Source organism: Peromyscus californicus, unplaced genomic scaffold (assembly GCF_007827085.1).
Source record: "Peromyscus californicus insignis strain IS unplaced genomic scaffold, ASM782708v3 Scaffold_19__1_contigs__length_69161282, whole genome shotgun sequence".
NCBI classification, from domain to species: domain Eukaryota; kingdom Metazoa; phylum Chordata; class Mammalia; order Rodentia; family Cricetidae; genus Peromyscus; species Peromyscus californicus.
Genome location: NW_026294491.1, coordinates 19742892 through 19764310, shown reverse-complemented (window position 1 = coordinate 19764310; position 21419 = coordinate 19742892). Strand labels below are relative to the sequence as shown.

At 37.6% G+C, this 21419-nt stretch overlaps 1 protein-coding gene and 1 long non-coding RNA gene across 7 annotated transcripts in view; one reads left to right on the top strand and one right to left on the bottom strand.

The window, feature by feature from the left end:
- The window catches only part of Jmjd1c (jumonji domain containing 1C), a 182351-nt gene that overhangs the window by 152314 nt on the left and 8618 nt on the right, over positions 1-21419 (top strand). For all 6 annotated transcript variants that reach the window (XM_052744805.1, XM_052744807.1, XM_052744803.1 and 3 more), the window contains 13 exons: positions 3377-3578; positions 5562-5776; positions 6751-6903; positions 9357-9446; positions 10019-10146; positions 10484-10694; positions 11143-11357; positions 11954-12232; positions 15216-15384; positions 16298-16388; positions 17015-17145; positions 17547-17669; positions 20212-20351. In XM_052744805.1, the coding sequence (XP_052600765.1) occupies positions 3377-3578; positions 5562-5776; positions 6751-6903; positions 9357-9446; positions 10019-10146; positions 10484-10694; positions 11143-11357; positions 11954-12232; positions 15216-15384; positions 16298-16388; positions 17015-17145; positions 17547-17669; positions 20212-20351 (2147 nt within the window). The remainder of the gene's footprint in view (positions 1-3376; positions 3579-5561; positions 5777-6750; positions 6904-9356; positions 9447-10018; positions 10147-10483; positions 10695-11142; positions 11358-11953; positions 12233-15215; positions 15385-16297; positions 16389-17014; positions 17146-17546; positions 17670-20211; positions 20352-21419) is intronic.
- Positions 293-16984, bottom strand: LOC128114643 (uncharacterized). The gene is made up of 2 exons (XR_008219848.1): positions 16522-16984; positions 293-3100 (listed from the first exon to the last, which is right to left on the bottom strand). It is a non-coding gene; the product is annotated as an uncharacterized LOC128114643 (long non-coding RNA).

Genomic DNA, 21419 nt, shown 5'->3' with positions numbered 1-21419 from the left:
AAGCAGTACTCTCCTAAGTGCTTGGGTGCGTGCAGCCCCTTATCTGTGTCTTGTCAGAGTGAGGTTTTCCCACAGGACTGTGGGATCCAAGGCAGAGTGAAGTGGAGCAAACAGGAGGAGGAATCGTGGAAAAGGACACACTGAGCTAGAGACGCACTGGCAGCCGCAGTGCGAGGACACTCGGGAGCAGAGGGACTGGCCTCATGTCTGATAGCATACTATATACTATAATGTTGCTTTTTCTTTCTCATGTTTCTCCTTATTCCCCCAAACTAATTCTCAGGAAGCTTGGTGGTCAGCAATTGTTTTAATCCATATTTCTTTTGATGTTCAGTATTCAGATTTTTTAACATTCCAGAAAATAGCTTCAACAATTCGAAAGTACTTTTGAAGTTAAGTTCATAAAATTATTTTTAAATGGCATGTATATTCTCTTTTCATATCACTACTGAGTATGCACGTTTCCAAGTGATGTTCTAAGATAGTGGCCAGAATGAGAGTTCACTACCCCACTTTGTGATGCTTAGTAAAACTCCTTACTTGGTGACAGATATTTAGTTTCCGACCAGGTACTTTAACTCCCATTTGTTTGAAAATTCTGTTAATATTGACTATTAACATAGTTTATTAAGTAAGTAGGATTGATTTGTCCATCCAGAAAAATTATTTAATGTAGGACATTTTCACAAGTCAAAGAATTTTAACATCTACTTCTTGAATGAAATTTGACATTTTTCTCCCCATTATTTAGTGCAATTGTCATTAGTCTTGGTCACCTTAAAGAATTAGTTGGGTTTGCATGTTAGAGGATTTCATATGATTGTTACAATATCATATATGTATACTTTTAATTATAATTAATTTAATTATAGTTAACTCCATTAAAATGAAAATATGTTTTATAATTAATATATTTTAAATACCTATACACGTAGAATGTTTCTTAGTACATTCTATAGACAGCTACAGTATTTTTGCTTTACTTAGTGTTTTGGCATATCTTCATATCTTCTGCCTTTTTAGTTGGAATTTGGCTGCCTTTCCCAAATAATTTTTACATAAATTTACTTTATGAGCTGAAATTGTCAACAAATTTGAGTATATTTACAATATATTTATTGATGTATATAATCTGTGACTCACCTACAATCTGAATTAATCTCTGTATCCAAAAATACATTTATGGTGTTGGCATGTGAGAAATCAAAGGTTAGCATGTATTTATGTGTGTCTCATTTTCTTCCTTCCCAGTTTTCTTCACTAGTCAGGTGTTTTGAATTTGTTAATAAAAACAAAGGTCTTAAAGGTTCTTCCTGTATAAAGGAAGCAGTGTTGTTAGATAATTTTTGGTAACAGATCTTAATTTCAAACCAACACATTTTAGGTAAATTGTCAATAAGATATTTACAATTAAAGGATGATGCTTATTTTAAGCAAATACTATTGTTAAATTCCTAAAGGAAGTTTAGTACCATCTTGTTTGGCCCAGTAAAGAAGATTTATACTATCAAAAGCCTTTATAAAATTCATTTTTTAAAAAAATTCAAAAATACCTGTTTTAGTATCACATAATTAAGAATTGCTTTCAAGTGTTCTTAAAAATATTCACAATTTTTACAATCAATATTATAGAGTTTCACATTCTAAACCGTTACCATCATCTGTAGTTAAAAGCATATTGGTTAAAATTCCTAGTAAAAAGAATAGAAACAGATAGCATCTAGTGCAATCAATTTAAAAGTAAATAAATGGTTGAAGAAAATGTGTCAAAAAGTTTCATCAGTGGTGTGATATTTCTATTGTTCATTCTGATACCCTTTAATAAAGTCCATAGGAAAGATTTCTCTTACACATTGGAGAAGAAATATCTTTAGGGAAAAAATACTTATTTACTTTTATGTGTATGGGTGTTTTCCTGCCTGGATTTTGGTGCACTATGTGTGTGTCTGGTTCCTGTGGAGGCCAGGAAATAGCATTGGATCCTCTGGACCTGGAATTGGAGGTTGTGAGCTTCCATGTGGGCGCTGGGGTGCTTAGTTCTCTGGAAGAGCAACCTGTGCTCTTGACCTGAGAGCCATCTCTGTAGCCTTGGAAACATCTTTGTACCGTAAGTCATTAACTGGTGGTGCTCTGTACGTGAGCATATGTGGATCCTGGGTTAGGTCTAATGGCTTCTGAGCCCTAAATAGAGACTAAAGAGGGGAGCTTAAGACACAGGCAGCAATCTTAAAAACATTACTACTAACTATGTGCGAGTGATTTTTTTTTCTAATTACACTGTTATATTATCATTAAATAGATATTGGTAGGAATTCTAGACAGGAATTGTGCTGTAAGTTTCTGAGGAAATACCTGGTTTCAAAAGAATAGTTGTATCTGTCTCTGATACAGTCGAAATGGATTGGAAAACAAGGATAGGAAATACTTATTCTTCAGTTACAAATAGTGGCCTGTACATCAAATAATAAAGACAGGGTTAACAAATACAGCTGGTGGCAACAAAGCTTGCTCTTAATTGCATATCTTTTAGATTTTTATAGGTAGAATTACAGTTGTGTGTGAACTTTGTGGATCCTCCTGGTCTGTGGGTTGCTCCTGTTACACAGATGACTGATTGTTTACTAACATCCTTTACTTGTTAGTTCGTGTTAGTAAACAAGAACAGTGGTACTGAATGTTGTAAATGAATCTTTTACCTTCAAATGTTAGACTGTAGTCCATTTGAGAGATTGTTTGTTTTTCCTTTTACACTTGAGAAGGGCTCTCATGTTTGCAAAGACAGCCTTCATACCTGCGCTTTAGAGATACTCCTAACGGGGAGCGGTTTGATTGCTTCGTGTGTTCATTTTATTTTTTAATTATTTTCATCAACAAATACATCCCAGTTCATATTGTGAGCTTTTCCTCCCTTTCTTCAGAACCCTTTCATTTGTGTAGAAGATACTCTTGCCATCAATATATTGATGTCAAACATGATGGATGTCCTTGTCACAAGCAAGAGGTGGTGACTGTTTTTTGTTGATGGTACTGTACTCACTAGATATCCCAGGCTGGCTGTGAACGTGTGCTTGCTCCTCCTCCCGCCTCAGCTGCTGAAGTGCTGGAATTAAAGGCATATACCTTGTGAATGATTCTGATGTTTTGTATTATGTTTACATGAATATGCAATGTTTAAAGATTTCATTTCACGAGAGGATGTACTTTCCTTTCCTTTCTGGTTAGAATGGGTAAGCAGGTAAACAAAGGAGCCTGTAGACTTAGCAGTTGTCCATCATGTAACTGTCATTTGTCTAATCAACTAGAATTTAACCCCAAAGAGTATTCCTTTCTCTCTGTAAGACCTAATCCTGCTGATGACTTCCTTCCAATGTCACAGCTGGCATTCCTCGTTCAGTGCTGAAAGACTGGCGAAAAGTCAAGAAGCTGAAGCAGACTGGAGAGTCCTTTTTGCAAGATGACTCTTGCTGTGAGATCGGGCCCAATTTACAGAAGTGCCGAGAATGCAGACTCATTCGTAGTAAGAAAGGAGAGGAATCAACTCACTCACCAGTGTTTTGTAGATTTTACTACTTTAGAAGGTAAGTCAGAATAGATGAAGTGGCAGGGTAGGGTTATTGAGTCTTGGGAATGGTACTAGTATTCCGAGAGGCCCCTTCCTGGATCTGGGGCTGGGTCTAAACAGCACTACCTCTGCTGTGCCGTGCCAGCTGCTGACAAGCGGCCTCTGTACATTATTACTCAATTACTTACGTTCCCAGAACTTCCTTCTGAAAGATGACTTCTTCCTTAACCAGGAATTTTAGCATTTGTTTTCTAAAAATGGCAAGAAAATACCCAGGTCTTGATTTTAAAATTTCTTAAAAAGGTATTTGCTTTTGCCAAAACAGTTTAACATATTACTTAAGTAAACATTATTGTTTGAATGCAGGTGAAAAACTGTCTTGGCCATGAAAACATGTCATTGTCTTGTTACATAGGAATGATCATACTTTTGTTAAATATACACTTAATCATTGTAGCTAATGTATACTGTCATAGTTCACAAGTTTTATAGTAAAATATAAAAATCATTTACAGATATTTATTAACATAAATATTGCTAAGTACTTTAAGTATAAAAACCCATTCATAGACTTGATTACAAAACAAAACTAGGTGAGGCTGGGCAGTGGTGGCACACACCTCTAATCCCAGCACTCAGGAGGCAGAGCCAGGTGGATCTCTTGTGAGTTCGACGCCAGCCTGGTCTACAGAGCGAGATCCAGGACAGGCACCAAAGCTGCACAGAGAAACCCTGTCTCAGGGAAAAAAAAACTAGGTGACCCCACCAGTGAAGACTCCTGCTCTAGAATCTTTTGTCCTTGGTGCCTCTGGGAAGTTTATAACCTGTTAAGGATTACAGCTAAGCTGTTTGATTTGGAAATGTGTAGGTACTTAACAAAGGATAAAGAGAGAAGGTAGTGCTCACACAGTCCTTACTATAGTTCCACTCATGTATGAGAGGCAGGCTGATTTCTGTGAGTTTCAGGCCAGCCTGGGCTATGTAGAGAAACCCTATCTCAAAAAACACAACCAAAGCCATACATTCTTTTTTTACTTAAGAGTCTGTGGCCAACAGTCCCGAAAGGCAAGGCAGGCTACTTTAGGAAGAAGTTCAAGTTGCAGAAAGTGGTGCTCATGCAATGGTGAAGAAAGTCCAGTGGTGTTAAGGGAGTAGTTTTGAGGAAAATGAGAAAACTTTGGGTTTGACAAAAAGAAATGTTCTGATGAAGACAAAACTGGTTGAACATAATTCAGATAACCTAAAATCAGTGCTCCTTATCAGAGGAATATCTTACTTTTAAAAGAGAAGGGGAACAGGGATTTAGAAGTTCAAGGTTGTATAGCAAGTTTGAAGTTAGCCGGAGCCCTGTCTCCAAAACTAAACATCTCATCAAAATAAAAAGCTGGGTACAGCGATAAAACTAAAAATCTCAAGGTGATTAAAAACATTTTTAACTGTCTCAGTTTTAGACTAAGGAAGGATAGTTGTAAAATAACATGTCAGGTATTGTGGTACATGCTTATAATTCCAGAACTCATTAAGCTTACACAGGAGAATTGGTGCCAATTCATGGTCAGGCTGGGTTACAGTGTTATAGTGTTGGGTGGATGGGAAAGAGGAAGCAAAAAAATAACAGTACTGCTTTGATAACATTGGGCATACATATTAGCTCTCTTACTCATATAATACTTGGATTGTATTCCCAATAGTTAACAGCTGACTGTAGTTTCCTAGTAATAGATGGTTGGTGTTGCCCTATTGAAGGTTGGAAGTCAGGGCCTTGTGCATGCTGGGTAATTGCTGTACCATTGAGCTTTTGATCCCCAACCTTTACTTCTTGAAATAATGTGAACTCAGTGCTACTTATCAAGCCACTAGATAATGCCTGAGGCAAGTAAATTGATTAATAACTTAAGTATGTATGAGAAACTATCTTATAACATGTTTATAATGTAGTAGGAGCATTAAAGTTATTTCTAATGCTAGTATCTAATGGTTTTATGTTTTACTGTTGCAGATTGTCATTTAGTAAGAATGGAGTGGTCAGGATAGATGGTTTCTCTTCTCCTGACCAATATGATGATGAAGCCATGAGTTTATGGACACATGAAAATTATGAAGATGATGAAATAGACATTGAAACTTCTAAATATATCTTGGACATTATAGGTGATAAGTTCTGTCAGTTAGTAACATCTGAAAAAACAGCTTTGTCCTGGGTGAAAAAGGATGGTAAGGAAGTTACTATAACATGCACTCTACAAATTTCCTTTAAAGAATTTTCTCTGTGTTGTGTTTAATCTCTAAGTCCCTCATCCTATCTAATTTTATTGGTATTTGAGCTGTGATAATGCCACCTCTTACATACTTGAGATGCAGATAATTCTCCTTTGAAATTAAATGGATTGTTCATGAAATTGATGTTTTCATAACAACATGAACTGGTATGACAAAATCTCTTTACATGAAAAATTGTGCAGTATCACTTGATGTGTATGTATGTGTACATAATCTATGACAGTTTTTTACATTTGAATCTCAACTTATTTATGACTTTTTTATGGATAATGTCTTCAAATATTAGGGCTGTAAAATGGAAAAGTTAACCACCTCATATTTGTTTACAAAGTAATGACATTGATTCTGTTCAGTTGAATGTACTTAGCATCAGTAAGCACTAGTGTGGCATGTGCTCCTATGTTCACCTTTTTCTCTATCTTTTCCCCCTGAAATCAGTGGATTGTTTGCCAAAGTATATATGGCAATAATTAGAAACATTTTATTTTTGTGTCCTAATTGAAGAAGTGAGGGCTATAACTGTTTGCTGTCTAATGGTGGAGACCACAGATCCCACCAACCACGCTGTACTATACACATGGTAGAAACCCTGTTTTGGATACAAGCCGGCCATTTTAATATTTACTTAGGATTCTTTCTGGGTCTTTTCAAGAATTGTGCTCGTTATCAAGAAATCTGCTTTGGGTGTATAATCTCCATACTCAAGGAAGTGTAAGCAGGAGGAAAGTTAGTTTGTGGCCAGCTTGAGAATATGGCAGTATCATGAGAAGCTGTGCCATAGAGAAACAAGCATCTACTCTTGTTTTTACATTAAGATAGCTATAGACATTCTTGATATATTGTCACATCTGTATTTCAGCCAAAAGTGCACCAAACAGAGCATTTAAATTGCTTTCTCTGTATTTCAGCCAAAATTGCCTGGAAAAGAGCAGTCCGAGGTGTCCGGGAGATGTGTGACGCATGTGAAGCGACATTGTTTAATGTCCACTGGGTCTGCCGCAAGTGTGGATTCGTGGCTTGCTTGGATTGTTACAAGGCCAAGGAGAGGAAGAGTTCTAGAGGTTGGCACATAGTTTAATGAGATTAAGTGGAGATACTCTGTATTACCCATGTCCTTCCTTAATTGTGGGTCTGTTACATTGTGGACATTCGTAACATTTGACTAAGGAAGAGGAGCTGCCTCGCTTTGTTAGTGTCTGCGTTTGGAATGAAGCTTCATCTTCGTTTTTCATCCTCTGAGTGGATCCGCTCTGAGGCAGAATTTCTTCAAGTCACCAAATTCAAAGTTAGCTGAGGCCTTTTTGCTTTCAGAACTCACCGTTCCTGGTATCTTTCTAGAATCTTTTAATTGGGTAGTCATTCGTGTTAAGTCACAAATACTTCTATAGATCAGTCTATAATGTTTAAACAAATTGTCAAGGTTATACTTCCATCAGTGCCCTCTATCGGATATATCTTTGTTTGTTTTGTTTTTGATGTTTTAAGACAGGGTTTCTCTGTGTAACCTGGCTGTCCTGGAACTCTTCCTGTAGACCAGGCTAGCCTCGAACTCAGAGACCCTCCTGCCTCTGCCTCCTGAGTGCTGGGATTAAGAGCATGTGCCAGCTACCACCTAGCTATTCCATAGATCTTAAAGAATGAAGAAGAAATCTTTATATCACAAACTTTGAAACTATTGTGCATAATTTTTAGACATAAAATGGTATTAGTATTTCACTTGCTAATATAGCTGAAGTTATAGTTTTAAAATGAAGTTAATAAGTACATTAAAGTGTTGAAGGTTTGCCACAGGCCTAGTATATAAGCTTATTGATAGTATACTTGCCTAACATGTACAGCACTGAGGGGTTTAGTCCCCACCACTGAAAAAAAGAATACCATTGTACAGGCATGATCGTACATGTTCCTGAAACTGAGGCAGGAGGATTGACTCATATTCAAGTTTAGCTAGGGGTCTATAACAATAAATACCCTGTTTTCCATTAAAAAAAAAAAAGGTTTACATAAGACTGTTTAGGAAGTGCTAACCACTGGTGGTATCCACCAGTTATGGGTGAAGTTAGGATGAAATGTAGGGATTAGAAACCTTTAGATGCTTTGTCGTTCTAGTGTCCTAGGCTTGGGTGTTAGGAGGAGCCATGGCTTAGCTGTCAGTGTCTTTTTCCATTGGTAGAATTACCCCACTTTCTCAACCCTTTTCTTACACATTGTTTACTACCAATAAGACCTGAGTATGTAAAAACATTTCTGAAAATCTTAAGTTGTATTTTCCTGGGATATGAAAGTAAATGTGAGTAAAATGGTGTAACCATGTTAAGAATTTCATCTTGGCATTTAAATACTTTTGTAGGGTCTGGAGGTGTAGCCTAGAGGTGTGGGGCACATGCCCCTTTTTTTTTTTCCCTAGTTACATGGAGCTTTTGTTTATTTTTATTTTGCTATAGTGTGAAGTCCATGAAGGTTTCCTCCCCCCTTTTAAACATGGTGGAATGTTTATAATAAACAGATAGGATTGCTGTTAGCTTATATTATACTGTCTACTTGGGAATGATAAGAGACCCCATCAGTCTTCCAAGTATATAACCTGAGTCCTGAGAACATGTTCTTCTTGTATATCATTTGACTTTTCTGTTAAATGTTTGTATAAAACTCAGAAGGTAGGTTCACTATGTACTGTTACATAGTGTGAATCAACTTGTGACTGCAATGTAAACATTAATAGGTTCCTTTTCAGGCTTTGTGAAGGAAAGCTTCTGGAGTCTGTTTACTGAAAATTGTCATTTTTTTTTTTTTTTAAATCTAGAATTTTCATGAAGCAGTTCTAGGGTTTATACTGAATGTCTTGAGCTTTGTGGGATTGTTTGTTTTGCTTTGAAACTCTTAGAGTCACATCATAAGTAGCTGCCTGTGTCAATAACTTCATAAAGCTCTCTGACGCATACAGAATGTCCCATACTATACCTCACATTGCAGCTGAACGTAAGGAGCCCAGTTTGAGATGAACAATAGCAATTAATACTGGCTCTATAGAGTGTCATCTTTTCTGTGTCTTTTGTTTGCATTTTGTGTGCATGTTGGCAGTTACTTCATCCATAGCCTTATACATATGAGACAAGTGCTGATCCCAGTCCTCATATCAGTGTTCATTGAGCAGGAGCAAAATCAGGTAGCAGTGTCCTTAAATTTGTATCAGTATAAGTAGTCTAATATAATGGACAACCTCTTATGCATAGAAAATAACTAAGAGCTAAAAGATTAACTGCAGTTTGGAGTCAAACAGAAATTAGGAGTGACCCTTGCAGTAACAGTAGCAAAAAATAGTCATTTTAGAAAGTGTTAGCACACACACACACCCTTCTTGTTTGTCTCAATCAGTACTTTTATCAAAATTCATTGGGTGGTTGGTTGTCTTTTCTGACTTTTTAAAAATAGAATAAAACAAAATAGTTACATACAACCATCACTTTTATACTTAAAAAAGAATTTCCTTGAAACAAGGTACATTATCTTACAGATAAAGAGTTGTATGCTTGGATGAAGTGTGTGAAAGGACAGCCTCACGATCATAAGCATTTAATGCCAACTCAAATTATACCTGGTTCTGGTAAGTCTGTTTTACTTTGTGTTATAGGTCCTGAGTGCCCTAGATAGGAAGACCTCCAGTAGTGTTAGCCGCACATAGTGATAAATGTCTGTAACCTCAGCATTTGAGAGGCTGGAGGTGCTGTATGTTTGAGGCACAACCTTGGTTACATACATAGCAGATGTTAGGGTCAACTCCACCCCCTAAAAAAGCAAATATTTTTTGCAAAAGTATGATTTAAATAATTGAATTGTCTTGTTCAAAATTATAGCAACTCATATTTAATAAGAATGGGAAAAAGTCTTTTCTTCTCAGACTAAGTATAGAAAACCTTATGAAGGAGGAAAATTAAAAAATGATAAAGTTTGGATTGTAGTGAAACTTTCTATAAGTTTTGAGCATACTGTTATCTTAATAATCAGACAATAGGAAATTAATATAAATTTGGTTGGTGGTAGTTCTGTGTTATCTGGAAGGGTAGTACTGATGAGAAATCACAAGCACTGCTGTTCTCAAGTCCTCAAACGTACTAAGGAAAGTGTGTGCCCTTAGCAACCAGTGGTAAGTTTACTAACTGCTGTTTTGTCTTACAGTGTTGACAGACCTTCTTGATGCCATGCACATTCTTAGGGAAAAATACGGCATCAAATCCCATTGTCACTGTCCCACCAAACAAAGCTTACAAGTTGGAAATTTTCCTACAGTGAATGGTGTGTCTCAAGTAAGTAGGAAAGTCTCTGTTCGTATACAGTCTATAGTTAAACAACACCTTTGGGTGTTTGAAACTCAGTTAGTGGCCCAGCATGGCAGCCATGCTTGTAATCACAGTATCTAGTAAGCTGGGGCAGAATTGCTGTGGATTGAAGGCCAGCCTTAGCTGCACAATGAGTTCTAGGCTGACCTGGGGTACACTGTGGGACTATCTCAAAAGAAAAAAAAATAAGCTCTACTCTGGGTTTGTGTTTCTATATTAATTGTGCAACTATCTTACAGTGACTGCTTTTAACTGAGTAATTGAGGAAATTGTGTTTAAAAATTCAACTGTCTTACCCTTACAGGTTTTACAGAATGTTCTTAACCACAGTAATAAAACTTCTCTGTGCATGCCCGAGTCTCAGCAGCAGACCACCCCCCAGAAATCTCAGAGTAATGGCAATAGCAGCCCTGGAAGTGTAAGCACAGACAGCAGGTTGACCCCTCCGGAGTCCCAGTCACCACTGCACTGGCTAGCCGATCTTGCTGAGCAAAAAGCCAGAGAGGAAAAACAAGGTAACCAAGTATTCATGTTTGTAAAGGGCTGAAGTATGCCATGTATTGTGTATGACCTGTAAGTAATTGGTTTTGGTGCTTTATTTAAATTATAGCTTAGCAGCAAGAAAGTATTAGTCCTCTTGTATTAGTAGCCAGCCCTCCCTGAGATTGATGATATCAAAAGTAGTTATGCACTCATTTGTGAATGAAGTTTTCAAAACCACCAGAGCATTCTATTTGTAAATTAACTATATTTTCTGCTAGTGTTTGACTATTTTCATTCATAGCAGGTACAAATTTGAGATACCTAGGAAGGCTTTTTCATCCAAAATTAGCCTTTTTTGAGGGATTGAACTCTAGTTGTGGTCAGGTGAATGAATTGGTGCCACAGCGGGTTTTTATTCCTCACTCTGAAATGCAGGATACCTATTTTTTCTATACTTTACTATTAAATGTTTTCTTTTAGAAAACAAAGAATTTGCTCTTGAAAAGGAAATTAAAGAAGAGGGAGAACAAGATGCCTCTGATTCTCCAAATGGCAGCATATCGCCTGCAGCCTCCCAGAACAATGAACAGGGTTCAACTCTGCGTGATCTGCTGACTACAACAGCTGGCAAGCTCCGAGTGGGCTCTACCGATGCTGGCATTGCCTTTGCTCCAGTGTACTCCATGGGAGCCGCGGTGAGTGTGACAGCTAGTTCTTGTTTGTTAGCTTTGGGGTTTCGCACAGTGCTGTGCAAGTGCCTCACCACTTAACTATACCTCTAGCCTCTGGTTTTAAATTTGGGCTTTAAGTTTGTATAGAGATTTGATGGTTAGCTATGGTTCTAACGAAACAGATGCAGATGAAATAAATAGCTAGGTCTGGTCTCATTCCAATTCTCATTCAAAGCTGGAGTCTTCCATATTTTCTCACGTGGAATGTTGGAGAAGGTTCTTTGAGTCCAGGAGAACTCTAAGATAACTCTTTACAACCTGAAGGTTATGTGAGTAGTTGGGGGGAAGCATATATGGAAATATCTGTAAAGTACTTACAAAACAAGTTTTGTTTAATTACTTAACAAGAAAAAGGAAAAATAGAATAATTACCAAAGGAGATAAAATGTTATAGTTGCTTTTAAAGTAAATGGAGGGTTCTTAACCCTATTCCCTCTGTCTGAGTCCACACCAATGTGGAAAATAGATGACTGCTTCTGAATACCTCAGAGCCAGTAGTTTCTTGCATTACCAACTTAGGATCTTCATTGTTTTCAGAAGTTGTTTATTTTTCTTAATAGAGTGGCAAAAGTGGACGAACTATGCCTAACATTCTTGATGACATCATTGCTTCAGTTGTTGAAAATAAAATTCCACCAAATAAAACTGCCAAGATAAATGTAAAATCAGAGCCTAATGAAGAACCTAAAGAAAGCCGAAAATCTGCCATGAATGAAAACAATAAATTATACAGTGATATACCACATTCTTGGATCTGTGACCAGCATATTTTATGGCTTAAAGATCACAAGAATAGTAATAACTGGAAACTTTTCAAAGAGTGTTGGAAACAAGGACAGGTAAGTACGTGACAGTGGTTAACACTGTCCGTAGACCCGAGGAGAAGTAAATAGAAAACTTATTTCTCCTGTGGGGAAAAGAAAGACATCCCCAAATTAACAGATTACCAGAATTACTATTTCTGCTTTTGTCCAGATGTATGTAATTGTACAAGGAAGTAGATTGACAGATAGTTGTAGTTAATGAGTAGACATGCATTAGTCATAGATTTATAAAATTTAGTTCTCTGTTCTGATTTGTGTTTTAAGTCTTTTACTAATACATTAATATGAAACGCGGTTGTATTGAACTGATGAAAATGATTTTATCAGTTCTTGAATACAATTTCTTCTATTTCCTTCTGCCTACATACAGTGGGTTTTCCTTATAATCCAAAGTTCTGACTTAATGCTTTATATGTGATTCAGATATTAAGTATCTAATATAAAAATTATGAACAGACTTAATTGCCCGCGTCAGGGAATTATATTGCTTAATTTATTTCCTCCTCCTTGGAACATATTACTGTACTTGTCTTTTTTGCTCTAAGTATTATGTGTATGTGTTATGTGACTGTGTGCATTTGTGCATGTGAAAGTTAGCGGACAACTTTTGGGAGTCAGTCTCTCCTTCCACCTTTGTGGGTTTTAGGGATTGAGCTCAGGGCATCAGGCTTGGCTCTGAGCACTTTTACCAGCTGAGCTATCTCATCAGCCCTACTTTAATGTACAGTTATTGAACATCGAAAGACCTGAAACTAAGTAGGCTTTGCAAACATGAGCAAAACATTTTACTACAGCGGTTCTCTGTCTTAATTACCTATAATTCAGTTCAAAACAACACTGTTGAACACCATCTAGATTTTGCATATACACAAGATTGACGTCATGTGTCTTTGAGTCTGTTTGAACCAAAATTTTGAATACTTCATTTTATGTTGGAACTTTTTGATAGGAAACAGTCACATTAATATTTTTATGAATGTATTAAAGGTTTTAAGGGCTCTAAAAAGTGCTGTGAAAAAGAGTAGAGAATGGCTAAGGCAAGGTACTAATTCAAACAGGCTATTGTGAATTACTTAGTAGTTGAGTAAGATTTTGCTAGTTAACAAAGAAGGAATTGACATATACTAGTCATTGCAGAACTCTGTATGTAGGTTGGCTTGTTCTGAACCTAGAAGAGGGTGGTAAAGAAATACACAGCTTAAAGAATTCACAATGAGGAGCTGAAGAGATGACTTAGTACCTACTTAGCACCTACTGCTCTTCCAGAGGACTCAGGTTCAATTCCCAGCACCCACATGGCAGCTTATAACTTATAATCTGACACCCTCACACAGATATACATGTAGGCAAAATGCCAATGCATGTAAAATGAAAGTAAATGAATTACTTTTTTTAAAAAAAAGAATTCACAATGAAAGGCTCTTACATATCAAGGAATTTTAACATACACTGTAAGTAATAGCTGCAATTGGCAATTTAAGTAATTGACAGTACAGCAGATACGTAGAATAATACCAGAGATGAGAGGACTAATTGGGAAGTCTTGAGATACTTCAGTAAGGTGATGGCAGCAGCTTTAGAGTTCTACTTGGAATTATTTTAGTATACCAATTAGATGTCTTTTTTAAGGATTGGTAAAAGGCTTAATGAGAGTATTTTTATGTGGGAACTGTAGTGTATAAATTGCCAACAGTAATTACCTAATATCTGGACTTATTAAGAACATACTATTACCTGATTGAAAGAACATTTAGTGGAGCATTCAACTAGATTTCATTGTGGGTTTGTTTTCTTTTACATTTTATTTTATATACATGAAAGTTTTTCTTGCATGTGTATTTGTGCACCACTTACATGGCTAGTGCCTGTGAAGGCCAGAAGAGGGCATTGGATCCCTTGGAACTAGAGTTGCAGATGTTTGAGAACCACTAGTGTGGGTGCTGGGAATCAAACCCGGGTCCTCTGCAAGAGCAGCCGGTGCTCTTACCTGCTGAGCCATCTCTGCAGCCCTTTGTCTTGTTTATTTTGTGACGGTCTCACTGTGTAGCCTGAACTGGCCTGGAACTCTGTGTAGACCAGATTCAGAGAGATCCTTCTGTCACTAAAAATTCTAACTTGAGGCTTTTATGATAAATTTTTAAATGTCTCAGTTAATATCTTTTAGAGACTCTTTAAGTCATACTTTCATAAATTCTCTGTATTGTAGAACTATATTTTATTACTTAGAATAAAAACTGAATATCACATGAACAATTAAACAGAGATTTTTTATACAGTTCATTGGAATTTTTAGAAGTAGTAAATCATCAGTTACTGGTTTTTCAGTTAAACGGTGTTGTAAAATTTGAATTCATGAGCTCTAAAAGGCAAGATTCATTTATAGTCAATCATTTAGGCTTACAGTATGGTATCATGCCTGTGCTCAGTGTTGTTTTCAGGCCTCCTGTAAAAGTGAAAGAAAATGTGTTTTAAGTGTTGTGAATACACAGTGTTTTGATCTTCCCTTTTTTATTTCAAATGTGAATGCATAGATTGCACACTTATAGATAGATAACATAGTGTCTATAAAAAGGTTGCCTATAGAGGAAGCAGTCTCCGAAAATATCTCTGCCACCCATAGACTTCTCTTCTGAAAACCTAGCCATTGAAATTTCTGTACAATGCCGTTTTGTTGGGTATGATGGCACATGTTAGGTAGTCCCTGCACTCAGGAGATAAAGCTGAAGGACAGCTTCTATCATATTGCAAAAACCTTGTGTCAAAGTAAGAACCAAATAAGTAAATAAATGGCACCCTTGCCATGGTATTCCCTCACTATTGTTTTCATTCACATAGAAGCATCTTTCCAAGTCCAGAACTATTTGTTAGTAGCCTCCTTTATATTGACAGATTGCCAGTGGGGCCGAAATGTAATAGTGCCGTCCACTTGCTTGTACTCTTAACCTTTGAAGTGTCTAGGTGCCTTTTAACTGTTATCTATTTGTGTTTATTCATAAAGCCTGCAGTGGTTTCCGGTGTGCATAAGAAAATGAACATTAGCTTGTGGAAGGCAGAATCAATTAGTCTGGATTTTGGAGACCACCAAGCTGATCTCCTGAACTGCAAAGACAGCATTGTTTCAAATGCCAACGTTAAGGAGTTCTGGGATGGTTTTGAAGAAATTTCAAGTATGTTATTTTTTCACTGTTGTCTTACTCATAGCCCTAAGATGATAAATTGCTAATACAACTTAAATTCTTCACCTGTGAAGCATCCATATTTTACATTGTTCTTCAGTTTACTAAAAAAGAGAGCAAGAGGCCAGGAGTAGTGACTTAGCTGTATCCTCCACACCTGGGTTAGCAGAGACAGAAAGCTCTAGAGTTCTAGGTCATCCTCAGCTCCTCTGAATTTGAGTCCAGCTGAGCTAAATAAGACCCTGTCTATAAAAGACAAAAAATACAGAATTTAGAAACAAAATAATGGTTCATAATCCCAACTCTAGTCCTAATTTCCTTTAATTTTGACATAACTTAAGCTGTGTTTCCTGATATGGACTTTTGGTAACCCCTCAAAATTGTGGAAATTAAATTATATAGATTATGTCCAACATTTTGAAAGTTAAAAACTATAAATGTAAGACTAATATTACAAATAAAAATAATTCTGAAGAACACTTTGTTTTAGATACTATAAATAGTTAATGCTGTGTGTCTCCTGTTAAAATCTGGAGTCAGAAGAGATGGTTTGGCAGCAGCTCTTGCAGAGGACCTGAGTTTGCTCACTTTGGGTAGCTCACAGCTGCCTGCAGCTGCAGCTCCAGGAGGTAGATGCAAGGCCCTCTTGAGACTTGCTACACACACACACACACACTCTCTCTCTCTCTCTCTCTCTCTCTCTCTCTCTCTCTCTCTCTCTCTCTCTCTCTCTCTCTCTCTCTCACTCTCACTCTCAAATGTATCAGTGCTGCACCAAGACATGAAGAAAAAGGCCCATCAGTGTCCAGGAAGCACCTGTGTACAACAATCTAACCATTCACATTTCTTTCACTAATAAAAAGACCTACGCTATCTTTTAAGTAACTAACTCTTATTTTTATAGAACGGCAGAGAAACAAAAGTGGAGAGACAGTAGTTTTAAAGTTGAAAGACTGTCCATCTGGGGAAGACTTCAAGACCATGATGCCAGCAAGGTATGACTTGGGAAGTTGAGCTGGGCTTGTTCCCAGCTTAAGTAACTACTAATATAAGCATTAAAGTTTTTTATTTGTTTGTTTTTCTCAATAAAAATAAATAAAAGCAAAACTTAAGTCTCTGTAGACTCACCAGACTTCATCCTGAAGAAATACTTGTGTTTGGGGTCCTGTAGTGTCCTGTTGTAGGCCTCCCTCTTGTTGGAGCTTTTACTTAATTTGTTTCCCTAAGGAAGTATAATTGAAACATTAGTATCATGTATACTTAATGCCTGCCTTGTATAATAATCCAGTTTAGACTCTGAATGGATTGATTCTAGAATAGTGTTGTGTAGTTTAAGGGAAAGATATTTGCAGTCTTCTTCACAAATTAAATATTTTGTACTTCCTGCTGGGCGGTGGTGGCACATGCCTTTAATCCTAGCACTTAGGGAGTCCAAGGCAGGTGGGTCTCTGAGTTCGATGCCAGCCTTGTCTACAGAGTGAGTTCCAGGACAGCCAGGGCTACACAGGGAAACTCCGTTACCCTCCCCCTTCCCCCCCCCCCCCCAAAAAAGGAATTTTGTATTTCAAAATAGTTTAAATGCAAATCTATATTCAAAAGAAAGCTGTGTTGTTATCTTTAGATATGAAGACTTATTAAGAAGTCTGCCATTGCCAGAATATTGCAACCCAGAAGGGAAGTTCAATTTGGCCTCTCATTTGCCAGGGTTCTTTGTACGCCCTGATCTAGGACCCAGGTTGTGCAGTGCCTATGGTAAGTGTATGTTTACATTTCTCTTTAAGTTGGGATTCTATGGGAGCTTAACAGATTTCAGCCTAAAAGCAAATGGTCCAATGATTTTTTTTTAACCTATTAGTAAACCTGTTCTTTTGATAATGCTGTTGAAACCCCTTTTAATGTCAAGTAGCAGTATAGGAATTAACAGCCAGTGTACTTAAGTAATACTTCTTAATTCCTTATAACATTTCTATGTATTTTTATTGAGTTGTTTTGTATGTAGCATTTCTATTGACAGTTTTTAGCAGCTAGATTTTAGGGGCAAGTATTTGTAACAAGGCAACTAAAACTAAAATTATAATATTGTTTTATGGGGTCATACCTGTACATTGTAGATGCAATGTACTCTAGAATAAAAGGCCTCATTTCCAAAACAGGTGTTGCTGCTGCTAAGGATCATGATATCGGAACCACAAATCTCCACGTTGAAGCTTCTGATGTTGTGAATATTCTGGTCTATGTCGGCATAGCAAAAGGAAATGGTGTCCTCTCAAAAGCGGGTAAAGAAACGTAAAGAGCAGCCACAGTTGCTACTGGTTACAGAGCTACTGTGTATTGTATTTATGAATGCATTTTGTTAGACTCACTTGGAATTATTTGCTGAATAGGCAACAGGTTTTGAGGGTGTCAATGTGAGATACCATTTGTGATTCTAATATTCCCCCCACCCCACCTGACTCCCCATTGGATTCAGAAGAAAAAACCTTTTTTCTGTGTTCTTAGATTTTACTTTTCATTCTCTGGTTTTCTCTAAAACTTTGCTCTGTCACCTATTCCTTCCTTTGTACATAGCAAGTCAGAGCCTTCAGCTTTTCTTCTCCGTGCCTTCAAAGTAGGCGTATTGTTCAGTGGTGGAGTATTGCCCCGTTCTGATTGATGATGGTGCAGTTGAATAAGAGCAGACTCTCCACTGTGTGTTACTCCTGCCCTCAGAACACACTCTTTGCCCTATTTGACACTCTGTGTCTCTTTCACTGGACCGTTGTGGTGGGTGGTGGGGTTACTGTCTCTTCACAGTTTGGACTTGGCTGCTCAGAACACTCACCTGATCTGACCCTGTGTGAACAGACTATGCTACAGTTAGAGTTGTACCTCGTCTAGTTTGGTTTTCAGTTCTGTCTGTATCTCTGCATCTGACATTCGTTGCACTTGGTTGCCTGTTTTGTATGTCATTCTACTCATTCATTCATTCATTCACTCATTCAGGTAGGTAGGTAGGTAGTTGGTTATTTGTATGTGAGTGTTTTGCTTGCCTTTGTGTAAGTGTACCATGTGGTTCATGGAAGTACCCACAGAGGCCAGTGAGTGCATAGGATCGACTAGAACTGGAAAAGTGGCTATGTGGGTGCTGGGAATCGAACCAAACCTAGGTCTTCTGCTAGAGCAGCTGTGGCCCTTCTGCTCTATTTAAATGTCCCCTGCAGCAATTTTTTCACTCTGAGGAATTTAACATCTGCTGTTTGTAGTATCATTCATTCATGGCCTAATTATTCCCTATCCCCCTGTTCCTAGTATCTTTGCTCTTGAGAAAACTTCATTTCAAATAATTCTGTGGCTTTTAATCATTATTTTGTAGGTGTTCACAAAGGGATGTTTTGGGGTTATAATTGATAATCAAACATCTCAAGAAATAGTAGTCTACTTGAATATACTGAGCTCATTCTTTCCCCTGCAATATCTCTCTTGTCTCTTTTCTTCAAGTGTAGTTTAGATTATTATCTTATCCTATGAGCATTCTTCATTTTCCAGTGGAAAGTTAACCTAGTCAGTCAGTCTCATCTTACTGGTGATTCCTCCCTCGAGCAGTAAAATTTGAGACAGCATCTCACCTCCCCATGCCTACCCACCTCCTTAGACAGACACATAACAATAACAATAATAAATAAAATTTAAAATTAGAGTAGTAAAATTAAAGTGGAAAGTTGGGAATACCAATCTATTAATTGAAATTGGTAATGTATTGTGTTATGTGTTTTTTTCGTTGGTGGTGGTGGTGGTGATGGTGTTTGTTTGACAAGACATTACGTCTTACTTACATGGTTTTTTAAGTCAACGTGGAAAATTTTGCTGTACTCTTCATACTTAAAGAGCATAGATTTAATACTTTTGTGTTCTTCCAAATGTTCTTACATAGATACAGTGATTTCCCGTGTGCCAACATTTGACAAAGATTACCTGATGTTTCCTTAGAACCATAGCTTTATGATGAGATCAATTTGCATGTGCTGACAGATTAACCATAATAAGGACAGAGGTCCGATTGAAATTAACCAGAATGCTTCTCGTTAGTAAGCAAACCCACTCATATAAAACTAAGCCTTTTTACTCACTTCACTCAGCCTTTTAGTTTAGCTGAAACATAAAATTAAGGCAGTGGTTCCTATTGCTCTTAGTCGTTAGAGAAGCCAAATAATAAATTTCAAAAAATAATTTTGTAGGTTAAGATATGCCTTGAGTTTATGACATTATTCAGACCACCCCTGAGACAGGGAGGAGGTTGTTTATTTTGAAACTAAATTTTTAGCTCTAAAGTAGTGATTCTCAGTCTTTGAAGCAAATAACACGGGAAACCACTATTTCTCTTCCTGTGGACACAGGAGTCTTAAACTCAGGGTTCTGCTCCTCCAACAGTTTTGTGTATATAACTGGATTTAAAGAGTACTGACCTGCCAGGTGGTGGTGGCGGTGCACACTTAATCCCAGCACTCAGGAGGCAGAGGCAGGTGGATCTCTGTGAGTTCAAGGCCAACCTGGTCTACAGAATGAGTTTCAGGACAGCCAGGACTACAAGAGTACTGACCCTAGCCTTGCAGTGGGATTACATGCCTTTGTCTAGAAGCTGAGACAAGAGGATCGGGAGTTGCAATTCAGGCTTTGTTGCATGACAAGTTCCAGACTAGCTTGGGCTGCATATTGAGATTTAAAAAAAAAGAAAAAGAAAAAGGCAAGACAGAATGTTTCCTGCTCTGATACTCAGCCTTAGACGGTCCAGCTCTCTGGTAGTCTTTACTGACCAATTGAAAATAATTGCCTGTGTTTCAGGAATACTTAAGAAATTTGAAGAAGAAGAATTGGATGATATTTTAAGGAAAAGATTAAAGGATTCGAGTGAAATACCTGGTGCTTTGTGGCATATTTATGCTGGAAAAGATCTTGACAAGATAAGGGAATTCCTTCAAAAGGTATAATTGATGTTTCAGAGTACCCTACCTCTACCTTGAACATGAACAAATTATTTACCTTTTTTTTTTGACATTCTGCAGTATAAGATAATTTAAATACTTTTAGTCCTTTTTTTAGTGTTTTATTGAATTTCAAAAGCTCCTTTATATTGGGCTAGAGAGATGCCTCAGCAGATAAGATCATTTGGTGCTCTTTCAGAGGACCCAGGTTATTCCCAGCACCTACATGGCAGCTCATAACCATCCAAGGACCTCTTCTGGCCTCTTCGAGCACCAGTATACAAACATACATGCAGGGAAAACACCCATACAGCTAAATTGTAAAAAATAAGTAAATGAACAATTTTTAGAGCTGATTTCTCTTGCTTTTAAAGCCCATTTAATTTTGAGCGGTTTCAATGGCAACCTCTTCTTGGCTCTTAATGCTCTTGTACCTTACAGTGGAGCACTAACCTACCCATGAGACACACACGGTCATCATAATGCTGGGAAAAAGAGATGGTAGGAATTGCCTGGTAGTTTTGGGTTTTTTTATCTTTGAAAATTTCATGTATGTATAAAATGTATCTTGGTCATATCCACCCCCTTCTATCTCCCTTTCCACCATGTGTCTCTCTCCTTAGCTGCCTGTCTTTTGCGGGTGGGGGGTGGGGGGGTGTTTCAAGACAGGGTTTCTCTGTGTAGCCCTGGTCGTCTTGGAACTCACTCTGTAGACCAGGCTGGCCTTGAACTCAGAGATCAGCCTGCCTCTGCCTCCCAGGTGCTCAGATTAAAGGCGTGCACCACCACCACCTAGCTCTTTTCTTTTTTATAACCCACCAACTCTAGTTGTATGTGTATGGGTGGGTATAGGGTTATCCAATAGGCCTTGACCTTCCTACCATTGACCTCCGCTAAAGAAAAATGACTCTTCCCCAAAAACCATCAGCTGCCAATAGTTCCTTGCTAGGGGTGGAGCCTGTGAGGCGCGCGCCCCCCCAATCTTAAAATTTTTAAATGGTTTAATCTTTTGCAGGTAATCACAACTGTTGTGAGTTCATGTGTTTAACAGTATGTTGCTTTCAGAAG